The 26,423-nt window shown below is 40.7% G+C and overlaps 1 protein-coding gene across 1 annotated transcript; it reads left to right on the top strand.

The window, feature by feature from the left end:
• Window positions 1–5,883: 5,883 nt before the first annotated feature.
• Window positions 5,884–24,909, top strand: LOC124221163 (cyclic AMP-responsive element-binding protein 3-like protein 1). The gene is made up of 5 exons (XM_046630902.2): window positions 5,884–6,446; window positions 11,238–11,703; window positions 12,782–13,044; window positions 13,132–13,678; window positions 21,396–24,909. The coding sequence occupies exons 1-5, from the start codon at window positions 6,324–6,326 to the stop codon at window positions 21,812–21,814; spliced, it is 1,818 nt and encodes a 605-aa protein (XP_046486858.1). The 5' UTR covers window positions 5,884–6,323; the 3' UTR covers window positions 21,815–24,909.
• The last annotated feature ends 1,514 nt before the right edge of the window (window positions 24,910–26,423 follow it).

The raw sequence follows: 26,423 nt of genomic DNA, 5'->3' as shown, positions 1-26,423 counted from the left end.
CTTTTGAACTAATGTTCGAAACTTGGGAATTAGCTGTTTATTCTGTATCGTTTCACTCGATCAGGTTTATGAGTAATTATACCGACCGTCACCATTAAAGTACAATAAATAATTTACTACAAAGTGGTTATTAATTCGCATCGGACAATAATTGGAAGGGTGAATCCACCCCTCAAAAACCAACCTAGGACCAGCCCTAGTCTGGCGGTTCGCAATTTCGAACCGTCAATAAGCATCGCTTACAAAGTCGTAACTCTGGTAAATTAGATCTAAAATTTCACAAATCCCTCTGACCTTCCGAAGTTCGAGGGTTCAACGCAGCCCCGTCGAATCTGCGTCAGAGCCGGAGGACGGGAAAGGGCGTGACTTGATATTAATCCCAGATCCTAGGACTGCTTGTTTCGTTAGAATATCGTAATTGGGTTAATCAACACTCACGGGTAGGTTCCCCACCTTAGTACCAAAAATTGCTGCACCTTCAAAATTTGTCCATATTTCACCGACGAAAAGTGATTCAGTACAATTTGAAATCCCGGGAATTTCATTTAAAACACATTGAAAAGAAGGCGATATTATTCCTCAATGTATCCATTATTTTATACATAACACAAATGTACCCTGCCAAAGCCAATACGTCACATTAATTAAATAATGAGGACACTCGTGAGCTGGATCACGAAAAAACGTCTCTGAAAACTCTACGGAGAAAATATAAAGCAGTTGTATCTGCAATACCTACCCGAAGCGGACATCCTTCCAAGAATCTAGAATCTCAAAAACCTTTTCACGACCCTCGTAAACTTTCCACTTCCATGTTCTCCGTTCGTTACACATTCGGATACTTTTTCTACCGCCCTGTCCTCGCAGATGTAAGTTAAGGGTACCAAAGTAGACCAACGGTCTTTAGGGACACGACCGAACAGGATCATCTATTCTTCTTACACCGCGACGCGGAGAGGTGAAAAGTTGACATGCGTAGGAGTGAAACGACCGAGGTAATTTCATCTTACGACACTGAAAGGAAGTCGGCCTAACAACGCGGGGCGCAGGTGCATGGCACTCGTAGCTTAGATAGGCAATCGGTGGAATCCTGATAAGGAAACACATGGCCAGCTCCCGTGTAAATATACAGGAAACCCCCGCAGGCACCTCTGGCAATAAATAAGCTCGTGATAAACGTATTATCTGCGAAGGATGCCCCCGCACCCTGCACCCAGAGGCAAAAGTTATTGTTTCTACGGTCAGTGGCTTTCAGCGAATGTGCGCAGGAACGTTTCGCACCCCGCGAATTCCAACTGCTGGAACGTTATGGAGAGCGCGGCGTTTTACGGCCTCGGAAACGTATCCTGTCTCACGATGAATGCTGCACTGTAGCTACCATTAACGCTGCAGGACCGGGCTTTGTATCAGCCTCGCAACAATGCACACGATCCAGCACCAAATTCAAATATTTCACACCGACAAGAGCCGCGTCGCCCCGGATTCTCTTCGACCCTCATGAACTTTGCAACAGACATCCCGGGGTCAGTTTACTGGCTCTGTGCAAAGTGCTCGTTGAAAGGGTGCGAAATACGCGTTGCGACACTTCATAGGAAATCGCGTAACAAGTACTTTGACAAATCCTTTCCAACGTATGCAGCATTATCGAATGATGCTGATTGAAAACTGTCAACACAGATGTCTGAGTAATCGAGAAGAGGAACAACGTCCACCTTTGTACCTTACTGAATTTTGATACCAATTTTCTGAAACGTGTTACAGACGTTACTTGTAATGTTCATATAAATCGATAATGCCCATTCAGAGATGTTATAACTGTAATGCAGTCGTAACGCTAATATCTCGTCGAAAACTGGTCCGCGAAACGTTTTCCTACCATTAACGAAAGGTTGACAACTTCGTTAGATCATCCGGTAAAGTTTCGCCTCAACGAGATTTTTACTCGTGAGACAGGGAAACGGGATAACGGGTTCAATCACATTAGCATCCCAGTGCCAAACCCATTTGCACTTTGCGCCAGTACACCTCCTGCATCTTAAGCCGTCGTTTGCTAAAGAAGATGTCCCTCTATTCGTTGAGCTAAGTATAATCTAACCGGCGATCTCCCTTCTCTGTTGGCGAATATCCGAGAAAATGTGAAAAATAATTTTCAAATAATTCCTCAGCCTTTGCCTCTCATTTAATATCCTAATGTCTCCTCTTCCAAGTGCAATTTCTATGTATGCGTTCGCGTGCGCTTGTGTGCGGCTAAACACCCGGAGAAATGATTCACGTGCAGCGCCTAGATACATGCCTACAAAAATAGTACGAGAAAATAGAAAGTACGTGCAGGAAATTGCGACGAGGGCCCAAAATAAATGTACCAATTAGTTTAATGGCCGTGTACAACGATGTGCCTGAACAGCGGACTATTGACGGTTGCTTTTTCAGCACATCTAGTCACTAGTCAGCGATAATGATTTTTGTCTACATTATAATTTAAAGGATGAGTTAATTTTCGGTAAATTAGATGTATATGTAAAAAGTCACCGACTGTCTCTGCAGGGGAATTTCATCCGGATGATGAATGTTATAAATACTAGTTAACATACTTTAAATCATTAGAAGAACAATTCGCAACGATCACGCGTACCTCAAGACGAGGTGAAATTCCAATGAGAATGGGAATGTCTTTGAATCAATAGAGAAGTCGTAAAACTCGCACGCAATCATCCTTTCCCTCGGAATTAGGGACGAAATCTTACTTGGATACTGCTGATGTTTATGTTCAAGTACCCGGGTGTACCTGAGGAACGTCAACATATACATATAATATATATATATACTATATTTCTACATATTTTGTTCATGACTATCTATTCCATAACGCCGAAACAAAAAATGGTGAAAATTTATTCACATAAGTAAGATAAGAAGCAATCCCTTTTGCCGTACAACCCTTCAATTTTTAAATATAGAATCGTTTGAAAAATTTTAATACCAAACAGTTCGTATTCGATAGCCTCGAAAAGAAAACTGAAAAATATTTATAATTCACAACGATTTCTTACAGTGGTTGAAATACGACAATCAATCTAAGATGGTGAGGATTGGTACTCGTTCGAATTGACTGATTAGAAAAAGTCTTGAAAATTATAAGTGAATAAAAGTATAAAATGCCAGATAAAAAACTGAACAGTTCAACAAATAGTTATAGGTAATTTTCATTCTTATGAAAATTTTCCCCATTCGCAGAGGATGGTGAAATACAATTGGCTGCCTATGAAATTAACTTGCGAGATCTTGATTTATCTATTGTAGAAGATGGATAACATATAGACGATTGAATAACGAGAAGAACGTTACCATCCAACAAGCGGCAATCCATAGGAACTAGCTTCGAAGCACTCTTCGTAAGTCCGCGCTTCAACGTATCGTCGAACCCGCCAACCCGCACCAATCAATATTATTGGCGGTCAGAAACCACCAACGCGACGCGATGCACAGCACAATTACGAATGATCTTGATTGGCTGGCAGCCGGGAACAACGTCTTCAGCATCATCTGACGTCATAAAAAACAACGCTTCTCCGCGTGCGATGCAGTCGGTAACTTCGCATGCTGCTTTCGATTCATCGTGATCACGTATTGTGCTAATTGTAAGAAAGAACGAAACTACGAGATACTCACGACAAACTTGTGTAGTTGAAATGATATTTCTTCGGATTTACCTTGCTTTGTGAATTATTTTCTATGGTTCTCTCAGAAGGATGTTCGTGTTGCAAAAACTAAAAATTTCTATATTATAAAATAAACTAACCGAAATTTAAACGTCTATTCATTGGTAATCGATTGACTGTTGCAGAATTTTCAATCAGACACGTTCTAGCGTAAGTAATCGTCGTTGAAAAATTTTCCCAGAGTCTCGTGATAAACTACGCGGTTGATTCTGCTTGCTCGTACCAAATCGCGTTCTAGAATGGTATAGAAATTCGTAATCCGCTTTTTTCTTTTATTAGGAAAGCATCGAAGCATATAATCGACTTATTTTCATACCGCTCGGCACCGCGCCATTATACCATTATTCGTCATGCGTCAATAAGGTACGAATTCTACGAGTATCGATCGTATGTTGCGCGTAACAGACCATAATTGACACAAGTGTTTAGCAAGACCATAAACACGAATACTTTGAGTATTCGTTCTAGTAAAAATAAGACGACGTAGTCCTTGTAGTGGTATAAACAATTTCTGTTCCCATCATTTTTCAGTCCGTTTTTCCGAATCTTCTTACCGTTGCCCAATTCGCAAATACCATTGTGAAAAACAACATTAACCGATATGCCTGTAACACGTCTCTCGGTAAACAGGAATGCCATGCGAACACGAATTATAGCACAAGTATTATAGTTTGGTGTATAGATTTTGCAACATTGCAGCAGATTCAGCACCACAGGCGCATGCCTGGTATTTTTAGCGCGACTGATACGACCGTACATCCAGGATTGCGTGAGTATTTGGTGAACGTGTATGCATCGTATGGACATACGTGCAAATTGCGGCAATAATGCCAATAGCGCGTGCTCGGCAATTCTCGAACAAATTAAAGCCGATGCCAGCGAGTCCAGCCGCACGCGAGGAAGTCAAATTATTTAAAAAGCTCAGCAATAGGTACCAACACGCATTAACCCCAACTTGCTCGCGCAAGAACGTTTTTATAGAATACATGTGACACGTATACGTCACTCTGCGAATTATACATCAAAAGAATGTGATTGCACGATTCGTGGCCAAATCAGGGATCGTGGACTGTCGAAATGGGTGTCGGTAAATGTGTAAAATCAGATTTGGGAACATAACATTGATTTTGAGAAAATACCATACCTATTTCTTTCCACCTTTTTTACATACCTGCACAATGATTTCTGATTTTATGACAAAATAACATGAAGAGGTGAATGAGCGTTTGGACTTGAGAGTCTGGAATCGTTTGAAATGGGTTCCGGGACCGATCATTGTGAATCCGACTACATGGACAAATTGAAAGCGATGAATTACGATTTTTTATGAGTTCGTTGATTACGAATTGTCCATTGCTTGGTTTTAGGTATCAAATCAACCCCAGACGATTTCAAGAACAGGTATGCAGAGACGGTCATCGTCGCACCGTGGAGAACGCGATAAATAAGAGGGTCTTCTATAGACTATACGATATAAACAATTTTATGCTTCTTTCATGTATGAAATCGTTAGCGATTACTGACAAGTCAACAATCGGTTCGTATCCAACAAAACCTTAAAACTAGTCGATTAAACACAGTTACAGTTACATGCGATTGGGTTAAGTGCGAGCGGTATAATAGTGCCGAAAGTAACAAGCAAGGGCTATTTTTGTATCCGAAAAGAGCGTCGCTTGCGTTAGTTACTCCAATGAGTTTCGTCATAAGTGATACCGCTCGTTAACCTGAGTAAAAGTTCAGTTGGCCAAGCCACCTCCCCTCAGCCCCTGAATACCTAGGCAAGCTTTCCATTTACCGCACAACCGGTTAACGCCCTTTCGTGAAATTCCAAACAACGATACTTAGAACGAGCCCAAAGCGATCCGGGCGACTTGTTTGCCGCGCAATAGTCGCATTGGCGCCTAAATTTAAATTTAAATTTGAAAAACAGACCGCAGGAGCGGAACGTTGACTCTGACCATCCGATTTGCTGCGCGAGTGGTACCATGAGTATCCAAGAGACAGCAGCACCGGCTGGAAACGGTTCATCCCCGAGTCTCGCGGTCCGCGAGAAAAATCCGTCAGAGGCGCTCCGATGTCGAGGAAAAAACTCGAATCAGCTATCGACTTCACAGGCTCGCCCAATGGGAATCTTACAAGTCGCCGCGACGCTGTGACGTAATTAGTTACACGCTGGCAGTCGGCTGTGCGGTCGCGTTTGGCCGCGGTTTTTTATCGCGTGTCCAACGAGGGTTGAAAATCTTTGCGAATTTGAAAAATCTCATTTCGTCTCCTCGGTCGAGTGATCCAGATTTCGAAGGTCGGTGCATCCGGGGTGATCCGCACTCCGCCCCGCCGTTCCAAGTTCAAGGAACCGTTGGCTCGCCGCCGTCGTCGGCGCGTCGGGAGGAGGCGGTGGGGAATAATCGCGTCGTCGAGGAGGGGCGGAAGTAAAAACTGAAACGCAACCGCTGTCAGTTACCTCGCGATCGCGGTGCGGGTCGAGTTCGGTGCAGTTTCCATCGATGGGAGATCGTCGCGGGTACAATTCAGTGCGCCAGTGGCAGTGACGAGTTTGTATTTTCCCGCCCCCGCCTGAGAAGCGACCCGAAGTGACGTTCGAACATGTCGCTGTCCTCGGACATGAGTTTGATGGACCTCCTGTTCGACCGGGAGGATCCGATGCTAAAAGACGTTAAGCACGAGTCCGTTCTGATGGACGACGATTGTCGGGACGACGCTATAGCGGTGAGTGACGAAATGTCCGGTCCGATCGCGTCATCGCGCTTCTTTTTTCCAAGCCGGTTTCCCGTCTACGTACATTCGTACAAACGTTGATAACACCGTTCGACGATTAATGGTTTTTCCTGAGAGTCAAACGGACAGACGCTCGGTTTGCACTCGACGGCATAAACAAACAAGAGCACCGATTCGCAATCTCTGATCGCGAATCGCGAAGATTAACGTCACTGATAAGAACCACGAGAATAATAATCGAGAACTTTGGAACGGGATTCAAATTCCGACCGTTTTAGCAGACTCATTTTCGAACCTACGCCGGCTCGCGCCTCGACGAAAAGTAGACCACGCTCGCTATATGCACGCTTGTCAAAACAGCGAGTTTGGACCAGAAATAGAAACCGGGATTCGCAACAAGTTGCGCTGTATTCCGCTGAACCCCAAGAAACAAAGGGAATACCGATAGTTCCGAGTTTAGATCATGCCGCTTTGCGTTTCGGTTGAACATATGGCGAGATTTTAACCCGCCGCCACACGTGCCGCTCGCTGATGGCCGCCATTTTGGTCCACCGATCGTATCTGCGTGTATATCGGCAATCGTTATAAAACCAGATATACGTATACCTAGAAGTGTGCTCGAGCTGCCGATTAACCACGACCGAAGTCCACGATCGCCGCTGATCGTCGGGAAAAAGAAATGAGGGGAAAACATTGGCCAGTCGGTGCTGAGAAACGATTGACGATGATTCGTTGCGCTTTTGTTAGATCAAGCCCGTCGGTGATCATTGTGTTACGTGCACACGAGTTTGTTTTCTACACTTTCACTTAGCACTGCCGATTGCCTACTTCCGCAAAGCCGATCGGCGATAATCTTTTTTCATTGTACTCAAACACGTGCAGCAGCTTAAAGAGCGCACCGAGTCAATGAAAATTCCGCGACAGGTTTTGGAAATTCTAGGAATGTTTTGCCTCTACAGTTTCTTCGTTCGCGCATATTTCCATCATCTTTAAATTGTCTCTCATTAAACACCGTAGACGATTAACAATCCGCACCGTGAAAGTGCTCCGCAAACGTCCCTCAATATTCATCAACGTTCGGAAATTTGTTTTACCCGATAACTTGTTCCCTATCTCCTTAATAATTAGTATATTACGCAATGCGCAGTGCCTTCTACAGCTGAATAAATAGCGTACATGTGTTGCGTAGAATACGTTTACCAGTGAGATAAAGCGTCAAGTCTCCGGTCTTCGTATTATATCCAATCTCATTGACTCGCTGCTATCGCGCATTCTGCTACCGAATTCTCCGGGTCACACGTTACTCGCGTGCATACAATTGATGTCTGCATGGATCCTGGTCAGTCCCGCTTGCGACGAAACTCCAAACCTTGCACCTACGTAGTCTACATCTAATTGTAAAACTTCAAACTGTTTCGCCGCACAGTTATGACACACTCCAAGTATACATGATACGTATCTGCGTGCTGCGGTACAAGTTTCGAATAATATCGTGATAATTTGGTAAACATGCGGGCACCTGGAACATTATTTGCGCCCACATCGAGCAGCATTAATTTGCAGAAACTCAAGTGGATAATAAACTGACATTTTATTACCACGTGGTCTCACAATCTATCTGAATACGCCACTTATTGTTTCAATTTCTTAACCTGGAACGCGGACGCGAAAACGACTTGGAAGCATGAAAGTTTACCGCTAATTCGTAGCAGCGATGACCCGTCATTCCGCTCACTTATTCACCGTCGAGGAGGAATCGGACTCGGGACTTTCATTATTCTATACGGTAGAATCGTTGAAACCGAGGCTAAACGCTATTCTACTGAATATCGTTTCCTTTTTCAGAATCAGAACAACTCAATACACTCGATTCTTCCGTCCACTAATTGATCGGAAATCAATTAGGAGGGTAGCGGTGAGTGGTTTTCATACACTTGATTATCACCCCTTTTTTCAAACGCTGTTCCGATCTTGCCTGCGTGATTAAGTGCGTAATCGAGGACACGATGTTTTTTCTCGATCAAAAGAATCAGCGACTCGGCACCGCGAGAAGCAGAGTGAAAGGCGAAATTCAAAATGGCTCCATTGTCGTTGCGCTTGAAAGCAACGACGGAAGACCGATCTCAACACGAAGTTGAAAAAGACGGCACCCGCACTTCTCGCAAGAGAGATCTCCAGATGGGGGATAGATCGGTCTAATCGTAAAGACCGTACGTGACTGCATGACTCATCGTCGTTATCCTCAAGATATTCCGCAGTTCTTAGCTCACGACTATTCTTCGATTTTCGTTACGATTCGACGAAAAAAAAAGTCCCGTAGGAAAAAGACTTTCTCGATTATCTTCAAGAATTATAGCCGACACTCCAAGAATGTCGTCCGACATTTCGTTATGAGGAATGCGACGTATAGAAAGGCAATATCTTGATCGGGACAACAAATGTGCCCAGTATCTGCAGCCCGTGTGTAATTTCGTTCTTGGACTGAAGAGAGAGGGGAAGGACCCGTTAACTTGCGGGACCCTGGAGCGTTTATAAACCCGACTGTTCGATGCATTAAGAGAATCGAGATCTCAAAACGAGTTTAATTGGTGTATCTGTACAGCAATGCTATCCCTTGCAATGAGCACAATTTTATTATTCCATTTTCCTAAGACCCAGCGTGAACGGACAAACAATGCATGCGCGATATCTAGAGCAAAGACGCAGCGACTCGGCAGGGAAGAATAAATTCACCTTTCTTGTTTCTCATGGTTTGATACCGGATGAATTTAATTAGCGTTAATTGTTGTTCGTGCATACACGTATTTTAAATACAAGTATTATTGTTTCTACAGAGTCGGTTCCCATCGCGATGTTAAATTGTATAATGATAACGCCGCAAAACCCAACAAAAATCGATAAAACAATTTTGACAACGCGGTTTATCGTCACCTTGTTTATTATCCTTGCGCTGAACTGTTTAAATTATACGTCGATGTTGTGCAGCGTCAATTGGTAGGAATAAATAGAAACTTGCGATACATAGTCTGGTCCAATAAAAATAATTATTTTTCAAATGAATCATCTTTCGCGGTACCGTAAATGTATACGTTATACAGCGTGCACCTAAAGTTGGTGAAAATATTTAGGCAAGCAAGCCCAAGCATCAACATTTTCTTTGATTTCATCGTAAAATAACCATTTTTAGCTAATAGTTTTAGGTTGTTGACCCAACGGTCATCTCACATCGCGACTGCACCTGCCACTTTTCTCTGGTCGTTCTCAAAGAAGATCGATAAACCTGCTCGTCCAAAAGCTCGCTCCCGGAAGTTTCCAGTTTCTGACCAGAAATTTATGGACCGAGGCACGGACTCAATCCATGTACTGATTAAAGCTGTACATGGATTTTTGATTAACCGATTAATCTGCGATTTCGGTTCATCGTTTCTCCAACCAATTGATTCGATAATCGAACTATTCCAAAAAAGAAAGGATACAATAGCTACGCGGCGAAGAGAGATAATGACAGAGGGATAAAGAGAGACAGCGAGATGAGAGAAATTTGCAAGAACTGACCTAAAAGAAGACAAATAAAGAAATGCGTACCTTCGTACGATCCTCCCACACTCTGATAACTTTCCTTCCCACCTTCTTCCGCCGTCATAGTCAGCTTGCAGAAATATTATTTACCGCGTATGTCCTGCAAAAAAAAAAAAAAAAAATACATATAATTACGTTAGATAAAAAGATTGCACTCCAGTTTTCACATAAAATTCTATGTGCTATTTCGTATTATATTTTTGTTTTCTTGAATATTTTTAGGAAGATTTATTGTTATGTATATTCCAACGAGGGCGGAAGCAAATTATGGTGTATGGGTCCAGCGCACGATTTAATAGAATTTATTTAACGATCGACTGGTTACACTGATACGAAATGATAGCCGAATTGAAAATCGCGCCACCTTTCTCTCAGGGGGCAGAGAAACGAGCTTCTTATCGTCTTTCCGCATCCCTGAACGCGCGCATCGATAAATCGATTGTCAATCACGCCCTCGCACGTTTTTCACTGTCGCGAATCGTGGCGCCTGCTGTTTGTCCTGCCAGTAAATTACACCCTCGCCATATAATGGTCGCTTTATTGATTGCGAATAATTATTCTTGCCTGTAATACAGCAAACGTGGCAAATTCGATTCGATTTGAACGGCCTACTTCTATTTTTCATACAATTTATTCTAAGGTATATTTATGCGATGAAACAAATATTGTGTTCCAATTTGAGAAAGTCTTCAACGGTTTTTCTGGTTAACAAATCAAGTTGTCAGCTTGAATTGCGAGCAGAAATTTTTGGGAAAACTTGTCATTCCGAAAATTTAGGGTGGTCTGGAATTCAGCAAATCTTATCTAAATTCACGTTTCGCAAATCCAACTCCTTTAGAATTATTCTGAAGTTGAATAATGACCAGATTTCTTCCAAAATTTCGTTTACCTCGTATCGAATTTCCTTATTTATTACCATTATTTAAACAAACTTGTTTTGTTCCAATCCAAAACTATTACGATCTGAAAATCGTAAATTTTTGCTCTGTGCAGAAAAAGTGAACGAAGAAACTGGACTGACCCCCAAAAACTGAGGATTTTTTATCACCAAATTGCGATAAGAAATTTGACTCGAATAATCGGCTAAATCTTCCACAAATCGTGAAATTCTTAGCTGCACAGCTGCTAAAATCTGCAAGATACTTGCGGCTTTTTTTTTTTGTTCGTTTACTTTTAAAACAAAGAAAATTGTTCGCATTTCAGACAGAAGAATGGCCGACGAATCCGGACGATTTCCTGGACTCGATATTCAAGCTGGACAACCAGTTCGATCTGATAGACAGTGACCTGGTTGCAATTCCTTCCTCGTCATCGGACAGCGGGCTTTCGAGTGCTTTAAGCTCGTGCGAACAGCAGCTGAGCCCGCTGCTGCCGATTGAGGAAGAGCAGATAGAATTCAACTCCGACTTGAACAGCCCTCGGGATTTCGTCGAATTCGACCCGATAGAAAGCCCGAATCAATCCCTTGAATCAAGCCCCGAAAGTCCGATCGACAGCCCGATCAGATCGGTGATGAGCTCGAACCTCGGATCGCCTGGGACGGACGCGACTGAGGAAATGGACTTTGAACAAACCCTCGTGAACGTTGTCGAGCCGAACAACATCGCCGACGGACAATCCCGGGAGGCCTTCGTCGTTCAGCAACAGCAGCAACGGACCCTCAATTTCAGTGAGTAAAAGTCTTGTTGTTTACAAAAGGGTAACGCGGGAATTGCGATAACCACGATTTGAAAGGGTTCTCCGTATTGACAAAGTCGAAGCACGTTGAACAAAGTTAAGGAAAAAATAAGACGAAAGCTTGCAAGGCTCGTATACAGAAAAATATTGTTACTTGACTCTGTACTCACAGTAACGCGGTACGCTGAAAGAAAAACGTTAAAATTGTTCTCAACCTTCGCTTGAAGTCAAGATAAAATAAAGAACATTATCTGTAGTTCGAAGATGTGTCGTTTAAGGGGTGTGAACACAACTTCGGTGTTACATTAATTACTAGATCGTAAATTTTTATCTCTCAACTTTGTTCAGGCGATATTTATTCCGTCGTTGACAAACAAGACGGAAAAGTTTTTTAGCGTAAATTAACCTGACAGATGACGCCTTATCTTCTCGTATGTAAATTCTCTGTGCGATGTATTTCGCGACGCGCCTCGTTTCGCTTTAGTATCTTATACGTATGTTATACAACAACCGTCTTCAGCCAATTTCACATCTAGGTACTCTGACCTCATTATCGAGCTGCGGTCTATATTCTTCGCGATTACCAAATACTCTGCACATTTGACACGAAAATTTGTTAAACCTATTTCCGAAGAATTGCCGAGTCGAATTTTTTTTCAAAATTCGATACAAGAATCTTCAGAAAATTAAAAAAAAAAGAGAATTATTACTGGATTTTAGCCTTGAACGCGAAACTAGAATCGAAGATTTAGATCGGACTGAAATTTGTAACGTTATTGTGATGACGCATCTTTGGAAAAAGTCGTTATTTTGCAAGTTTAGGATTAATTGAAATTTAATAAACCGTTAGTACAGCGTCAACAAACTCAGATTTTGTAATTTCAACTTTTTCAGGTATTCTAAAGGTGCTAAATAGTAATTTTTGTCTCAACGTTTCGATACACTAACGTTTCTAACTTCAGCGTCGATGATTTAGAATAAACTGATCGATCGATCCTCATTTTCAAACATTTCCATAACTTAATGCAGTTCGCAAAACGTACGAATAACCCGAATTCTAACTATTCCAGACGTCGTAGCGCAGCACCAGCCAGAAATTCCACCGGAAGCGACGATTAACCTGCGTAATCTTCAGAGTAACAAACGTAATAACATTAGACAATTGATCCGGGTGACACCGGTCGGTTCGGGAAATCCGAGATCGATTCTCCTTCCGGTAAGCCTGAAGGACATGAAGGAAGTCCGGACGATAAAGATCATAAACGCGACGCAGGCGAGGAATCTTAAGGGCTTTAAGATCAACCAGGGAAACGTGATCAGCAAACCGTTGTCGGTAAGCTTCCGCAGCCCTTGGCACTCTCCCTCCCACTACGTCGTGTAAAAAATAACATCCGTCAAATTACCGCCACTTCCGAAACAGGTGAGCATCAAGCAGGACGATTCCGGTAGCGAAAAGGGTGGAATATCGAGCGACGAAGTGAGCTCGGAACCGGAAACGTCGCCGTATCCACGGCTGAAGCTGAACAGCGAGGAAAAGCGACTGCTCCAGAAGGAGGGAATCACCCTGCCGACTCACTATCCGCTCACCAAGCACGAGGAGCGCGAACTCAAGAGGATCAGACGCAAGATACGCAACAAGATATCCGCCCAGGACTCGCGCAAGAGGAAAAAGGAATACGTCGACGGCCTCGAGGACCGCGTCAAGCAGTGCACCGAGGAAAACATGACTCTCCTTAAACGCATCAAGGCCCTCCAGAGCCAGAACCAGAGTCTCGCCGGTCAGCTAAAGAGGCTGCAAACCCTCATACAGAACAGCAACAAAAGTGCACAGCCCGCGACTTGTCTGATGGTTCTTCTGCTTTCTCTCGCCCTCGTCGCCGTGCCGAACCTTCGCCCGCACTCCAGCGCCAACAGCAACGAGCTGGCGCAGGAACAGGAGCAGTCGGAGAAAATGCCACCGCTCGCAGGTAATTATTTCAATCGTTTCGTCGCTCTTCGCGTTCCTTGTATGTTACCTGCGTACCGTGAAAAAAAAAAATCGGTATTCACATTGACGAAAATTAGTCGGTGTGGACTACTATACTGTTAAGAATCGGATAGTTCCAGATCGGCACCAAATTATAAACTATCAAAGTCCGCGCTGAATTTTTCTTACAGCGTACAACCGAGTCAAAACATCGCCGAAAAAAATAAATAAATAAATAAAAAAAACAAGGAGACGCAAGTTGAGGGAATGAATTCAAGTTTCGTTCGTTCGCAGAATGTCCCCCGAGTTAGAGAAAATTAAGCACATTTAATTGAGAGACACAATCGTGAGCAACTTTTTCTTTATACATAAATCAAAACCACATCGTTACGATAATGTTCGGGACTTTAGCATATTCTGTTCTAAATCTAAATGGAATAGCTTTTAGATAACGATAATGTACGTTTTGATAAGCCATGTGTTTATCATTTCTAACCTATGACGATCTTGTTTGACAGATATTTTTTTTTTTTTTTTTTTTACCAACGAACAAACCGATAAAAAAGATTTTAATGGATTTTAATATGGTTCAAATGATTTCGTTGTCGATAAAAAAAAAACATATGGAATTGTGCAATCTCTCTACTGTTGTCAACCACCGGATTTTTTTTTTTTTTTTTGTCTGAAATTCGTGGTTCCCAACTCCTTTTTTCTGTATCAATGTTTTCGATTCAGAATTCAGGCGCGTTGACCTAAATTAGTTCTCGATATTATGTCCCGACCTTCTCTGTCTCTTTGTAAATCCAGCTTCAGGGCTCTCAGACGCCGAAGGCTCGAATGCTGATTGCGAGTCTGACATCACGAGAACCTTTTTGGCCTGCGGTAGAATGCATAGAGAATTACGTCACCGATTCTTGAGATACGAAACCCAACCTCCTCTACAACGATTCTACTTTTCGACTAATCAACAGGATGTATTATACGGTGTCCTAGATTTTAAAATCGAAGCGTGCAAATTAAATCTTCGTTGCTGATTTCTTCTCTTAAATAGCTTGTCGTAAAAACTTTAAGTATACATTTAATTTTATTTCGTGCGTGACGTCAATTTAGGTTGGCCGACAAAATTTCGATACTTTCTGTAAATTCTATTATGAGACAGCTAAACATTCAGCCCTTATCAGATTATTATATATTCGTAAGCCACGAACATCGCTCTAAAAATAGAAAAAATAGAAAATACTAGAACTGGAAACAAAGGCTCAGATACCGACGCTTTATTTGAAATTGCTTCGAAATGGTTAAAATTCTACTAGATTCTCATCGATTCTTCAACGATTTAAAACGAATCATCGATATCTAAGCTTTCGTTTATAATTATCACCAGTACTTTCTATTTTTTGATCTTTAAAGAGATCTGCACAGCTTACGTATACGATAATAATTTCACAAATACCGGATGCACAACTACCTCGTAATGAAATTAATCAAAATTATCGTCGATCTTTAGCTAATTAGCAATCCCCTCAACGTTCAACGTCTCAACTCCTCTCACCGCGTTCACATTTCTAGCCCAACTATACGACGGTTAAGCATCTGACCTACCTAGCGCCGGGTATTGGAGTGAAAAAAGTTTCACGGTCAAAGTCAGCCTCGCCGGTGACGAAGCTTCTCTTCCGGTGGGTAAAATGCCGTTCGTACCTGAACAATCTTATACCACACTCAAAGAACGTGTCCGCGCGCACGTAGAGCATTCTTCAAAATCCGTTGGCTGGTTGCTTGATACGCGGTTTACACACCTGAACCGACGAGGATCGCGGGTCGCCCCGGACATTGAACCCGACGAGATTGTGAAAGGCTCGAGGACTTGGGAAGGGAGATCTTCTTCTTCTTCCTCGCCCTCTTACTTTTATCATTAAACTTGGAAGTACGGATCAGTTTGTATTTAAACATTAATAAAAAAAAAAAAAAAAACACTGCTTCTGTCCCTCCGATCGAATTGTAACACTCCGGGACCCGGTTTCCTTTCGCGAATTAATAATTTAATAGCCATACGTTCAATTTACCAGACATTAATCAACTTCGTTAAAAAGCAGTGCGGATATTTTCTTTATTGGAGTCTTGTAGTCTTGCAGTCGTCGTATCTTTATACGTATTCACTTTATTCCTTTACAACTTGACCGATAAATTCTATGAATTTTATTCACCCAACATTTCAACCTGGCAATTTGTTTATTACAATACAGCGATTTGGGAAATTTCATTCGGTGAAGCCATGCCTAGCCTTTGAGTACCGATATAAGATTGATAGGAATCAGTGAATATCAACGGGATCGCGGTTTTTATCGAGTCAAATGGGATCCGATTCGGTTTCTTTTAGTCAAAGCTTACTTGCAAATGAATCGAAACCTAAGCCTGGCGAATATCGAGCAAGAGAGAAAAGAGAGAAGTAAACTTTATGTGGGAGCATATCGCGTCTGTCTGTGTATCTACAGGACGCAAGGATATGTAATACAAGTTTACAGTGAAAGTAACCTAGAAAGATTGCTCCGACGCGATTAGTCGTTGAACAGTTATAATATATTACATGTATATACAGATTCAGTATCTCCTCGGTACGGAGAGTTGAGTTCTCATTCACGAATTGAATATGAATCTTACAATGAGATTCGTAACAACGTGTACACATTTTTTTATTTCACAGAATAACTTATTTTTTTCGTCCTCATCTTCTACCCCGAAATGCTCGAAAAAATCTCGTAAAACTGTATAAAAATATCGAATTCCGACGCTTTCGCTTTAAATAAAAATCGCCAATTTTCTTATCCGACGAACGAAGATAAATTTATTTAGATTGATTCTTACGATTAAAGAACAACGAATATCGCACAAGATATTACCTGTAAGTATTCTTCACACTTTCTAAGCAATAGAAATTTCCGCCTTTTTCACGGTTTTCATTGTACCACTTGTAGAATTTTAACCGTAATCATCGCGTTACTGTTTGCTCGATAAATATCGATATAAATCTCACTAACGAGGTGAAATATTTTTCCAAATTAGTTCAGGAATTCAGAACGGAATGAAAGAGTTCTAGAAAAAAATTTTCTCTCGAATTTCTCTAATTCCGTGTATCAAATTAATCGCTCTCGATCAATCGTTGAGTTGTTAGAAAGAAAATAATAATAATAACTATCGTTCGCGTTACCGGAGACCGAATCGTTAATCATCACCGACAGCGTGTGTCGGCATTTTTCCCCGTTACCGACTGGGACAAAATGGTGCATATTTCACAAAGCGATCACTTTTCTATGAATTAAAAACACCAACTAACCGAGCCTCGCATTCTGCTCCGAGTGTCTGACAAGAAACCGAGATAAGATGTCGCCTGCGGTTTCCTCTTGTTGCGGGTCACACTCTCGTTATCGCCGTACCGTTTCTCCTCTTCTTGTCTCGGGCTTCGAAATTTAATGCGCTGTACAACTTGCTCCGCTCGAGGTGATATAATAGCCCAGATTTCACGCCCCGGATTAACGGGAATTTTATCCCGAACACTTCCTTCCTCGGTCCGTTTCCCAGACATATTCTTTCTACCTCGGTATAAATTTTCTCCGGGTTATAGGTATCTATGTGTACGTCAGATTTCGCGAAAATGCTAACGATTGATCGTTAATAGTTGAATAATAACTTTTCAACTGCGGAGGTAGGGGCAAGCTAGTTCATTGACACCGTAAGGAGAAAGGAATTTTTTACTCTAACCAATCGGCCCTAAAGTGGAGAACGAGCCAGCTACTTATAATTTAATATTCCGAGCTCGTATGACAGACCGTCAGGCCCAAAACATGGTGAAATATGGTAACTAGGCACGGAGCTTCTGTCCCTCTCTATCTATCTAATTTTTTGTCACCCGAAGAGGTCAAATTTCTTCGTCACTGCTGACGAGGAGAAACGTTGCGTAAATCGCTGGACCGACTTCCATGCACGTATTTGTTGACACGGTCTTTATTAATAGAAGATACAGTTTCTTTTTATGCTAGATTTATTTGTTCCTCGGATTGCTTCGGTTCGCAATAATGTGCGGATCATTTGGCGAGCATTTCCAACCGTCGCATTTGACGAAAGAAATCACTGAACTGATTTTCATCCGACGTTGTGTGTATTCCGAACTCTGGACACCGATTGAAAAACAAAGTGTAGGATGCCTTGAAGGAATTTTATCTCCTCGCAGTCGCAATCGCAATCGACACGTTCTGTACTTGTGAGGTTGAAGTTCTTACCGTTGATATAATCGTGTAAAATCGTAATTATGCGGTTTTAGCGTTGTTCGAAATACAGTAAACCACATATTTTGTAAAATCAAAACCTGCAAATTCATTTAAAGGTTGTGAATTGGTTATTTTTTCAACAAGTCTCGTTACGTTAACGTTTATACTAACTTAGACCTCGTATGTGTATATCGATGTTGCAAATACTGTGGTTTTTTTTTTTTTTTTTTCAATTTGGTCTCAATTTTTTTCCCGCATACAAAATTTTCAACTTCGTATAATTATTTCTCCGAATTGCATAATAGGTTATCGAATTAGATTTTTATCCGTTTTAATTGAATTTGTTTTTTACTTTTCCTCGATTCATTCTTCTTATCGCTTTATATCAGCGTGCACTATAAAAAGGCCTTGCTCGGGGAGTGACGAAGAGATGAATCGAAATCGACACAAGCCTATAGACGTACGAAGCAGCATGTTCGTGATTCCTTGTATGTTTTTCTTTGTAAAAACTAGCGTTTTATAAGATACCAGTGTTTGCAATCAGTTTCTATTATACATTTACCTCGCGTCTCGATTAGTAATCAAATTAATTACAGTCCCTGTAACATATCTCTTCACGATAGTCAAACACCGACGCTGCAACCGCGTAACTTCGCCAAAGATACTCGCATCTTCTATGCGTATAAACCACCTACCGATGTGTAAACAAAACGTCGTCAAATATCGAAGATTTTTGCCCATGATGTGCCTAAATCGTCGAGATGAAGATCTTTATCGCGTTCATATGTTCAAATACGGACGTCGCATTACGTAGATAGTACTCGCCTGTAGATACGACAAGTATTGCATTGCGTATGTGACAGAAATACATATCTAGATAGCTTATCGTACGTGCGACTAAACAGTCGAACTATGGAAGCTTTCTGCCCTCGTTTCAGCAGGGACTCTTTTTTATCGCGTTTAGCTTTTTTCTTTTATCTCTCCTGCATCTTTCGCGGAATCGACCTACGTAAGTACATCGATTTTTCAAGTTATTTAGGTGCGTCACGGTAAAACTGGTAGCCATACAAACTAGTCATCGCTAATTGTAAGTATCCCGCAAGCGCGTACCGTTAGAAGCCGCGACCTCAAACGACTCGAACGTTACTCAGTCCTCGGATCCCCTCCAGTTCGTATATACTTGGTCGCCGTGATTCCGAGACAGTTAATTTTTCCGACGAGTCGTTTACGTTGGCAACAAAGAATCAATCCGCAGCGCTACCGCCGGCCGGCTGCGAAACATGAAACCCTCGCGAACGTAGAATTTTATTATTTATTACCGACTCAACTGTAATGGCCACTTTATTGACCGGAAAAAAGAGACAAAAATAGCATCCCGGCAAAGTTTTCAGATTTGCTCATTTTCTTTTTTTAATTTTTGATCATTACTTTCTATAATACTATAAATTTTCAATAATCTTTATTTTTCAAATTTAAAAAAACTCAAAACGCTTACTCTTCAAGTCAATAAAGTGGCCAAATTTAAGATTTCTAGAGGGAATAAAGCTGATTATTCCCTTTTTACATAATGTGCTGTTTGAGTTAGATTCGATGGTCATGGGTTACGTAGATCATAGATATTATACATAGAGTAGACAAGTGAATGGCACAGGCGACTGGGTGATAAAACAAAAGAGAAAATCGAGCGATCTATCTAACCTCTTCTAACAAGCACGCGCAATGTTTTACTGCGCAGAGGTATAGAGCGGATCTATGCTTCTGACGCATGCGTAAATGCGTGTGCAAAAAAGAATAAACCGGTCGCATGATTTTCTTTCTCTTTATGCCCGTCCGACCTTTCCCCTTATGCAAACCGCTGTAACTTGTCTACTCTATGTATAATATCCCTATGGTTACATTATGTTTACAAAGGCTGAGCCTGTTTCGTGATCGGCCGGCGGTGGCGCTGCGGGCTGATTCTGCATAGTAACAGTCTAGGGAATTCTGCACTGCCAACGTAACGGACTCGTCGAAAAAATTAGACGTCTTAGAATCACTGCGGGCAAGTGTACACAGCTGCTCATGTCAGATTCATTTATTACTTTGTCATTCGTTTATTGCACAGTTACATCACGCAGTCCCGATCATCACATACGCTGCAATTAACCGCGTCGCGTCGTGGAATAATATTCTTGACCCAATGTACGCGTCAGTTGTTTGGAACGCTGCGTTCCGAAAGAGATAATTTATAACGCTTACTGCAATTGTTAGTTTTGAACTTTGCGTATTAGATACATATATACATATGACAGATTCTCTTCGTCAACTCACCGGCTCTTTATTATTACTTCTTACCACTACAGTTTTCTCACAATTATCCGCAAAATGTCACTTTTTCGAATATATTTAAACCCGCTCGTTTCTCATAGATATTGTGACGCATCATAGTAGAAAGTTTTAATTTGACTATATTTAAACTATTTTTGGCCAAAACTGATAAAATCTATTTCTTTCCGTTCTGCACCCCGCTATATTCGATTTTCCAGCGAATTTCTCTCAATTTTATAGATAATTCTGCGCCAGTTTGAAAATTTTGTAATTGTATTTACTCAACCATCGAATTCGTCGAATTAACATAATTTTCAAGATCTGTCGGTTCACGAGAAAAATATAATGCACCGATACAGGAAGTAGCAAGCGACAGACATAAATGCTTTATATCATCATTTCACATTTATACTCGTATCTACCTTAGCTCTAATTGTTTACACAATTGGCTCAAAGATCTTCCTCAACGATATAAAATACCTGCGATAAACATCCCCAAGGCTGAATGTTGTCAGTCTAATCATATACTGTCGTTATCAAATACTGCGGCATCTAAACTTTAAACACGTAAATTGTTGCCTCCAATTTGAATCGGCGTTTTTTCCCCTTCGTTGCTTCTTTGAAATTTTACCTTGAATAACGATTACATTATTTTAGGACACACTCAGAACAGTGCTACGCAATACTTGAATTGTTCTTTTTTTTTTTGTCAAATGATAATATGCCGTATTACAGCCATATCCCCTATCGTATGAGTGACCAAAGCTGATTTAAATCAGTTGTTTTTTAATTCGTAAAACACCGTCGAAAATAGTTGATCATCCATTCTTTATATACTCGCACCTTTTTGTGAAAAATAATTTCAAAATTATTTGCATAAGTCGTAAAAACGAGCTACACATCTTTAATATTGTGAAGAAAAATATGCAAACTCAACATGTAAGGAATAGATGTAATAGAAAATGTATGAAAATTTGAAATACTACTAGAATCATTAATTCTGTATAACTATGCTGTTAAGGAAACTTGTCGCAGGTCTGAAAAATTCTCGAGAAGAGAAAGAGAAAAAAACATCCAACTGATTAATCCCAGCAAACAAAGTAAAACACAAAATCGATTCCTTGTAAATAATAAAAATATCTTTTGCAGGACGATCGCGCAGCCTGCTTTACACGAAGCAGCTTCTGGGCGAAGACCTTCAGCTGCAGTGCGGCGAGGAGCTCCTCCAGGAAGTCGAGGGCCTTCTCGACCACGACTACAACAGTCCAGCTTTGGCGGTTCCGGCGCAAAAACGCCCCCGCCTGGACCCGGATCCGGCGTCGAAGATGACGTCGCCGTACGAATACGTTGGCGGAACCCTAGGCCAAGGGTCGGGGGGCGACGTGAAGCCGGGACGAAGGTTCATTGAACCTCCTCTCGACGACGTTTGGCCCCCGCCAAAACCGGGGGGCGAAGCGGCGACGAAGATCGTCGACAAGCTCGAGGCGCTGACGAACGAGCTCAAAATAAACATCTCCGACGCTGACGGGACCAGAACGGTCCTACTAAAAGTTCCACAGGAACAATGAAAGTTTTCGAGAGACGACGATTGACCGATATTTTTTTTTACACACAATTTTTCCTTTTCTCATTAAAAACCTCAAAGACACCGGAGCACAGAGTCGCCGCTTTTTCCCATATCACATGGACTACGTATACGGAAAGAAAAAATAAACATATATATATATATATATATATATATATATAATATATATGATATATAACGTAGAGGAAATGATAAAGAGAAGTACGGAAGTGGCGATTATGATCTTCGGTCTTCATTTCTCATCGGTCCGGATACCGTTGGAAATATTTTTTCTCATCGGTGATCATTTCAGTAATTATTATACATCGTATGTGTATAGGTATACAATATGTAATGTATATCACACTTCGCGTTCACCTACATATTTGGTTCAGATTATTTACGGACGTTATTTTCTTATCTACTTTTTTATTGAGCTTTTTAGCCTCGTCGTGCTCTTATTGTTGTTGTTATTATTATTATCACCATCATCGTCGTAATACATGTAAGTAAAGGCTTGTCTGGGTTTAGGAATTCATGCAGCGATTCTGTATTCTATTTACACAGGGAGTCGCGCAGGCATTTATGCAACACAGGATATAATATTATGCACACACGTAAGATTTATGCGGGGAAAAAAGTGGAGAGGCATGTGTCGAAATTGTCTCGCATCAAACGGTCGTTATCACAGCAATTTTAGTCCCAACAATAAGTTTTAGAATTTACTGCCGCAACTGTGCTGCAATCATTTCATTCATCGACTTTCATTCTATATAGGTATACAGAGTGAGTAGCTAACGGTCGAATGATCTAACGCGCATGCGCTAAACTTCTAGAGAAAATACAGTTGATTTGTCAAGTTGGCCAACCGTCACAAGTTCAGTAGCCGCGATGTATGTAACCTCAAAAATTTTGTCAGCATCTGTAACAGATGAAAGATTCTGGCCGTTGGAACTATTTTTGAATATTGCGAACATTTTTATTTGTAAAAATTATTAATCGAGGAATGACCGAAGGTGAGCACAACTGCCACCATTAGCTGTCAAAATTTTTGAGGTTACGTACATCGCGGCGATTGATCTTACGACGGTTGGTCAACTTGACAAAACAACTGCATTTGCTTTAGAATTTGAGCGCATGCGATATGCAGATATTGAATCAATTTGTAGTTTACGGTTTCGGCACTGCGTCGCTACTATCTAGTAGGGCTGAGTTACACAACCTCAAATTTCGTTATTAGGCTGTAGCGCGCTTGCGCCAACAGAGAGAAATTTTTTCTATCTCTGTCGCTCACAGGTGACACGGGTGACCCTACTAGATTACAGCGACCCTTGCGGCCAATCTAAGAATTATTGAAAGTGGACTCAAGAAGTGAGTCACCCCCACCACCAGAGTTTCCAGACCTGTATGTAAGACCGTGCTTTCGACCGTTAGCTACTCATTCTGTATACCTATACATATATATTGTATATTTTTTTTTTGTCTGCAGTTTCTAATTTTACGAGAAGAAAAGCGCAAGTCGCGTAAAAACTGATTTATGGAACATCGGTTGAGCAGCGTGATTATAATATTTATGGAATCGTTTCTTACCGATTTGAGTGAAAGAAAAAGATCAGAAGGAAATTTTACAACGACGAGGATGAAAGCGTAAAGTTTTGAAACAGTCCGAAATCTAAGACGATAATGAAATATGTATGAATTAACAGAGATCGGCCTTAGTTTTGAAAGGTACGGTGATATTTGGATTAAAAAACGTGAATGTTTTATAAGAAGTTAATCGTCGACGAATTCTCTGTGTAAGAATACAATATTTTTTTTCTTCGAGCGAAGAATTATTTTTTTCATTTAAAATATATTCATTGTAATTTTTTTTCTCTCTTTGTAAATATTCAGATCATAAAAGGTAGTGAAATTATATCGAAGTACTCTAGTTTTAAGATTATTTTAAATATACGAATTTTATTTCGCGTGGTTACAAGAGTTTATTTTGTTACTTTTTTTTTATCGTTTGTTTGGACAAAGGGAATAATAAATCATTAATTATGACGCTACGAAAGTCGCTAGCGATTTACCGATGACCTGACGATAACGGTCGTTGGTGACGTTGAAATTGTCTGTATGAACATATTATGGATATCTAATAATAATGTAATTAATGTTATTTTGCTATGATCCAACTAGAGCGATGTGTATTTTTACATTATATCTAGACATGTATTAAAGACTGTTTCGAAACTTATATATATTTTGTTCACCGCACCTATTCAAAATGCAAATTCACCATTCATTAGTTTTATTATTACTATTATTTGTATTATTAACTAACCGCCAATGCGCGAGTTTATCATGTTTTAATGCTAATTTCACTTTATACCTAAATCGAAGCGTATATTATAAATACGTATATTACAAAAACATATATGTATATATATATATACATATAAATCACATGTTATAAGTATATCTACGTTATATGCGACATGCGTACAATGTTACCGTTTTTGTTGTTGATAGCGTCGTTCCTATTTTCACCGTGCTTTTTGTTCTCAGACGTAATGATTTAATGTTTAATGACAATACACGGGATATTATAGCGAAAATAGCGAGCACGACGAGGGCAGATAAATTACGAACGAGAAACAACGTATTGAATACGAATTGTAAATAAAATTATTGAAAGCAGAATATATTTATTCACCGTTAAATGGTACTTATGATGCGAAGCAAGTTTATTCTACGGAACAGGACGTTAGTTCGATTCGTGTAAACTATCGTTATACTTGCTTGGGCAAACGGTGAAAAACTTGATAAGATTTTTAAAGGAAAAATAAGAATAAACAATGAGTAAAGATTTTAAAAAAATATATCTTACTCAGATCCGAGTGTTTTAACTATATCGTCTGTTGTATTAACCCAAATGTCTATTGTAAGATCATCGTACATTCCTACTTGTAAAATTTCAACAAAAATAGATCAACGTTCTATTTTTGCATCTATAATGGCAGAGGGATGTAGGTAGTACACTCTAATTAGACGTAAGATGCGTGTAGAAATATTAATAAATAAATGAATGAATAAATAAAATTTACGCCACCGAAAGACTTGTTGATAGTTCGACATTTTTCCACCTTTTCTGATTACCATTCATCTTTTGAATACCAATGTAAATCTTCCCGTCAATTTTGAATTACTCAATATTACGTTGGAGATTTTACCTGATCTTATCAAGACGCTCGATTTAACCCGTAGTTTTATTTTCAAATTTCAATTCATTCTCACGCAAAAATAGATAAATCATTAAATTTCTTACTACAAATTTTACCCTGACTCGAATGTACATTCTTCGGAATTCACATTACTTCCAACTGCAAGATCTTGTTACTTGAAAATCTACGGTATCGTCTGCGGTTTTGGGGCTAAAATAGGTACACTTAAAAATGAGCAGTGATTTAACCTTAAAAATATTGGTAAGGAACAAATGCGAGCGATTAATGTATGTCAACTTGCCTAGCTCTAGGCGATTATTCAAACAAGGATGTTGGGTTGCCTACCGTCAGACCAATTTAAGAAGCATGTTATTACACGCTACGACATATCACGTGTCATGCCGGAATATTACGTACACAAAAGTTCTACAAGCTGTGAACGGGGCCGTAGATCTTTCCGGAATTCAAGCGATCGACCTTCCACAAATTATTGACGGAATTGAATTTCACTTTTACTAAACGACAACGTAATTGCGTCCAAACTGAGAGACAAGACCTCATTATGTGGCGACGAAACTTTCTGAGAGCAATAAAAAGATACCGAATACAGGGTCGTCCGATTTATTACCTGGGCAAAAGCAGGGTTTGGATGGACGAGACAGTAAGGACGCCAAAAGGACGCAATTCTCCGAGGCTTGACAACGGGACCCGAAAATCCGATTGGTTAATTGTTCGCTTTGTTGTTCGCTTAATTGTTCAACATAACTGCAGAGCAGCGGGATTCGTACCTGGTGGGCTATTATGCACGGAACGAAGGGATATACATTCCTTGAATGGTTCGAAAAGGTTTTACCATCCCTTGACGAAATGGCCGATTGTTATGGACAATGCCCCGTATCATTTCGTGAAACCAAAGAAGCTACCAAATACTTTATGGAGGAAAGCAGACCTCATTATAGAGTGGTTACAAAGCAAAGGGAAAGAAGTAGACGATACAATGGCGAAGGCTGAACTCCTGCACATCGTCGGACTCGAAACGGAAAAATTAAATAGATACGTGATTGATGAAACGGCAAAATAAGCTAATAAAACGGTGCTCGGACTTCCGCCGTATCACTGTGAGCTCGATCCGATCGAAATGGCGTGATCGATGGTCAAGGGGTAGGTAAAAACCAATAATACAACCTTCAAATTGCCAGACGTGAGGTGATTGCTTGAAGAAGGAGTTGCTCGAGTGACAACCCAACACGGGAGCAATTTTGTTAAACGCGCAATGGAGGAAGAAACAAATTGTGAACATAGACAAAATCGCAGACAAAATGGTCGGCCAAATTCCACCGACAGCGACTAATACCATGCACTACTTACCAATGTTTTCTTTTTTTGGTGTAACTATTTGTACATATT

Source organism: Neodiprion pinetum, chromosome 6, assembly GCF_021155775.2.
Source record: "Neodiprion pinetum isolate iyNeoPine1 chromosome 6, iyNeoPine1.2, whole genome shotgun sequence".
NCBI classification, from domain to species: Eukaryota; Metazoa; Arthropoda; class Insecta; order Hymenoptera; family Diprionidae; genus Neodiprion; species Neodiprion pinetum.
Note: the sequence above shows the minus strand (reverse complement) of the source record. Positions and strands in the feature narration are given on the sequence as shown.

What these genes read in the sequence shown, in the direction of transcription:
- LOC124221163 (XM_046630902.2), top strand. Translation starts at nt 6,324, where the DNA reads ATGTCGCTGTCCTCGGACATGAGTTTGATGGACCTCCTGTTCGACCGG. An exon ending in GTCGGGACGACGCTATAGCG is followed by an intron (nt 6,447 to 11,237) that starts GTGAGTGACGAA and finishes TTCGCATTTCAG; the next exon opens with ACAGAAGAATGGCCGACGAA. An exon ending in TGATCAGCAAACCGTTGTCG is followed by an intron (nt 13,045 to 13,131) that starts GTAAGCTTCCGC and finishes CTTCCGAAACAG; the next exon opens with GTGAGCATCAAGCAGGACGA.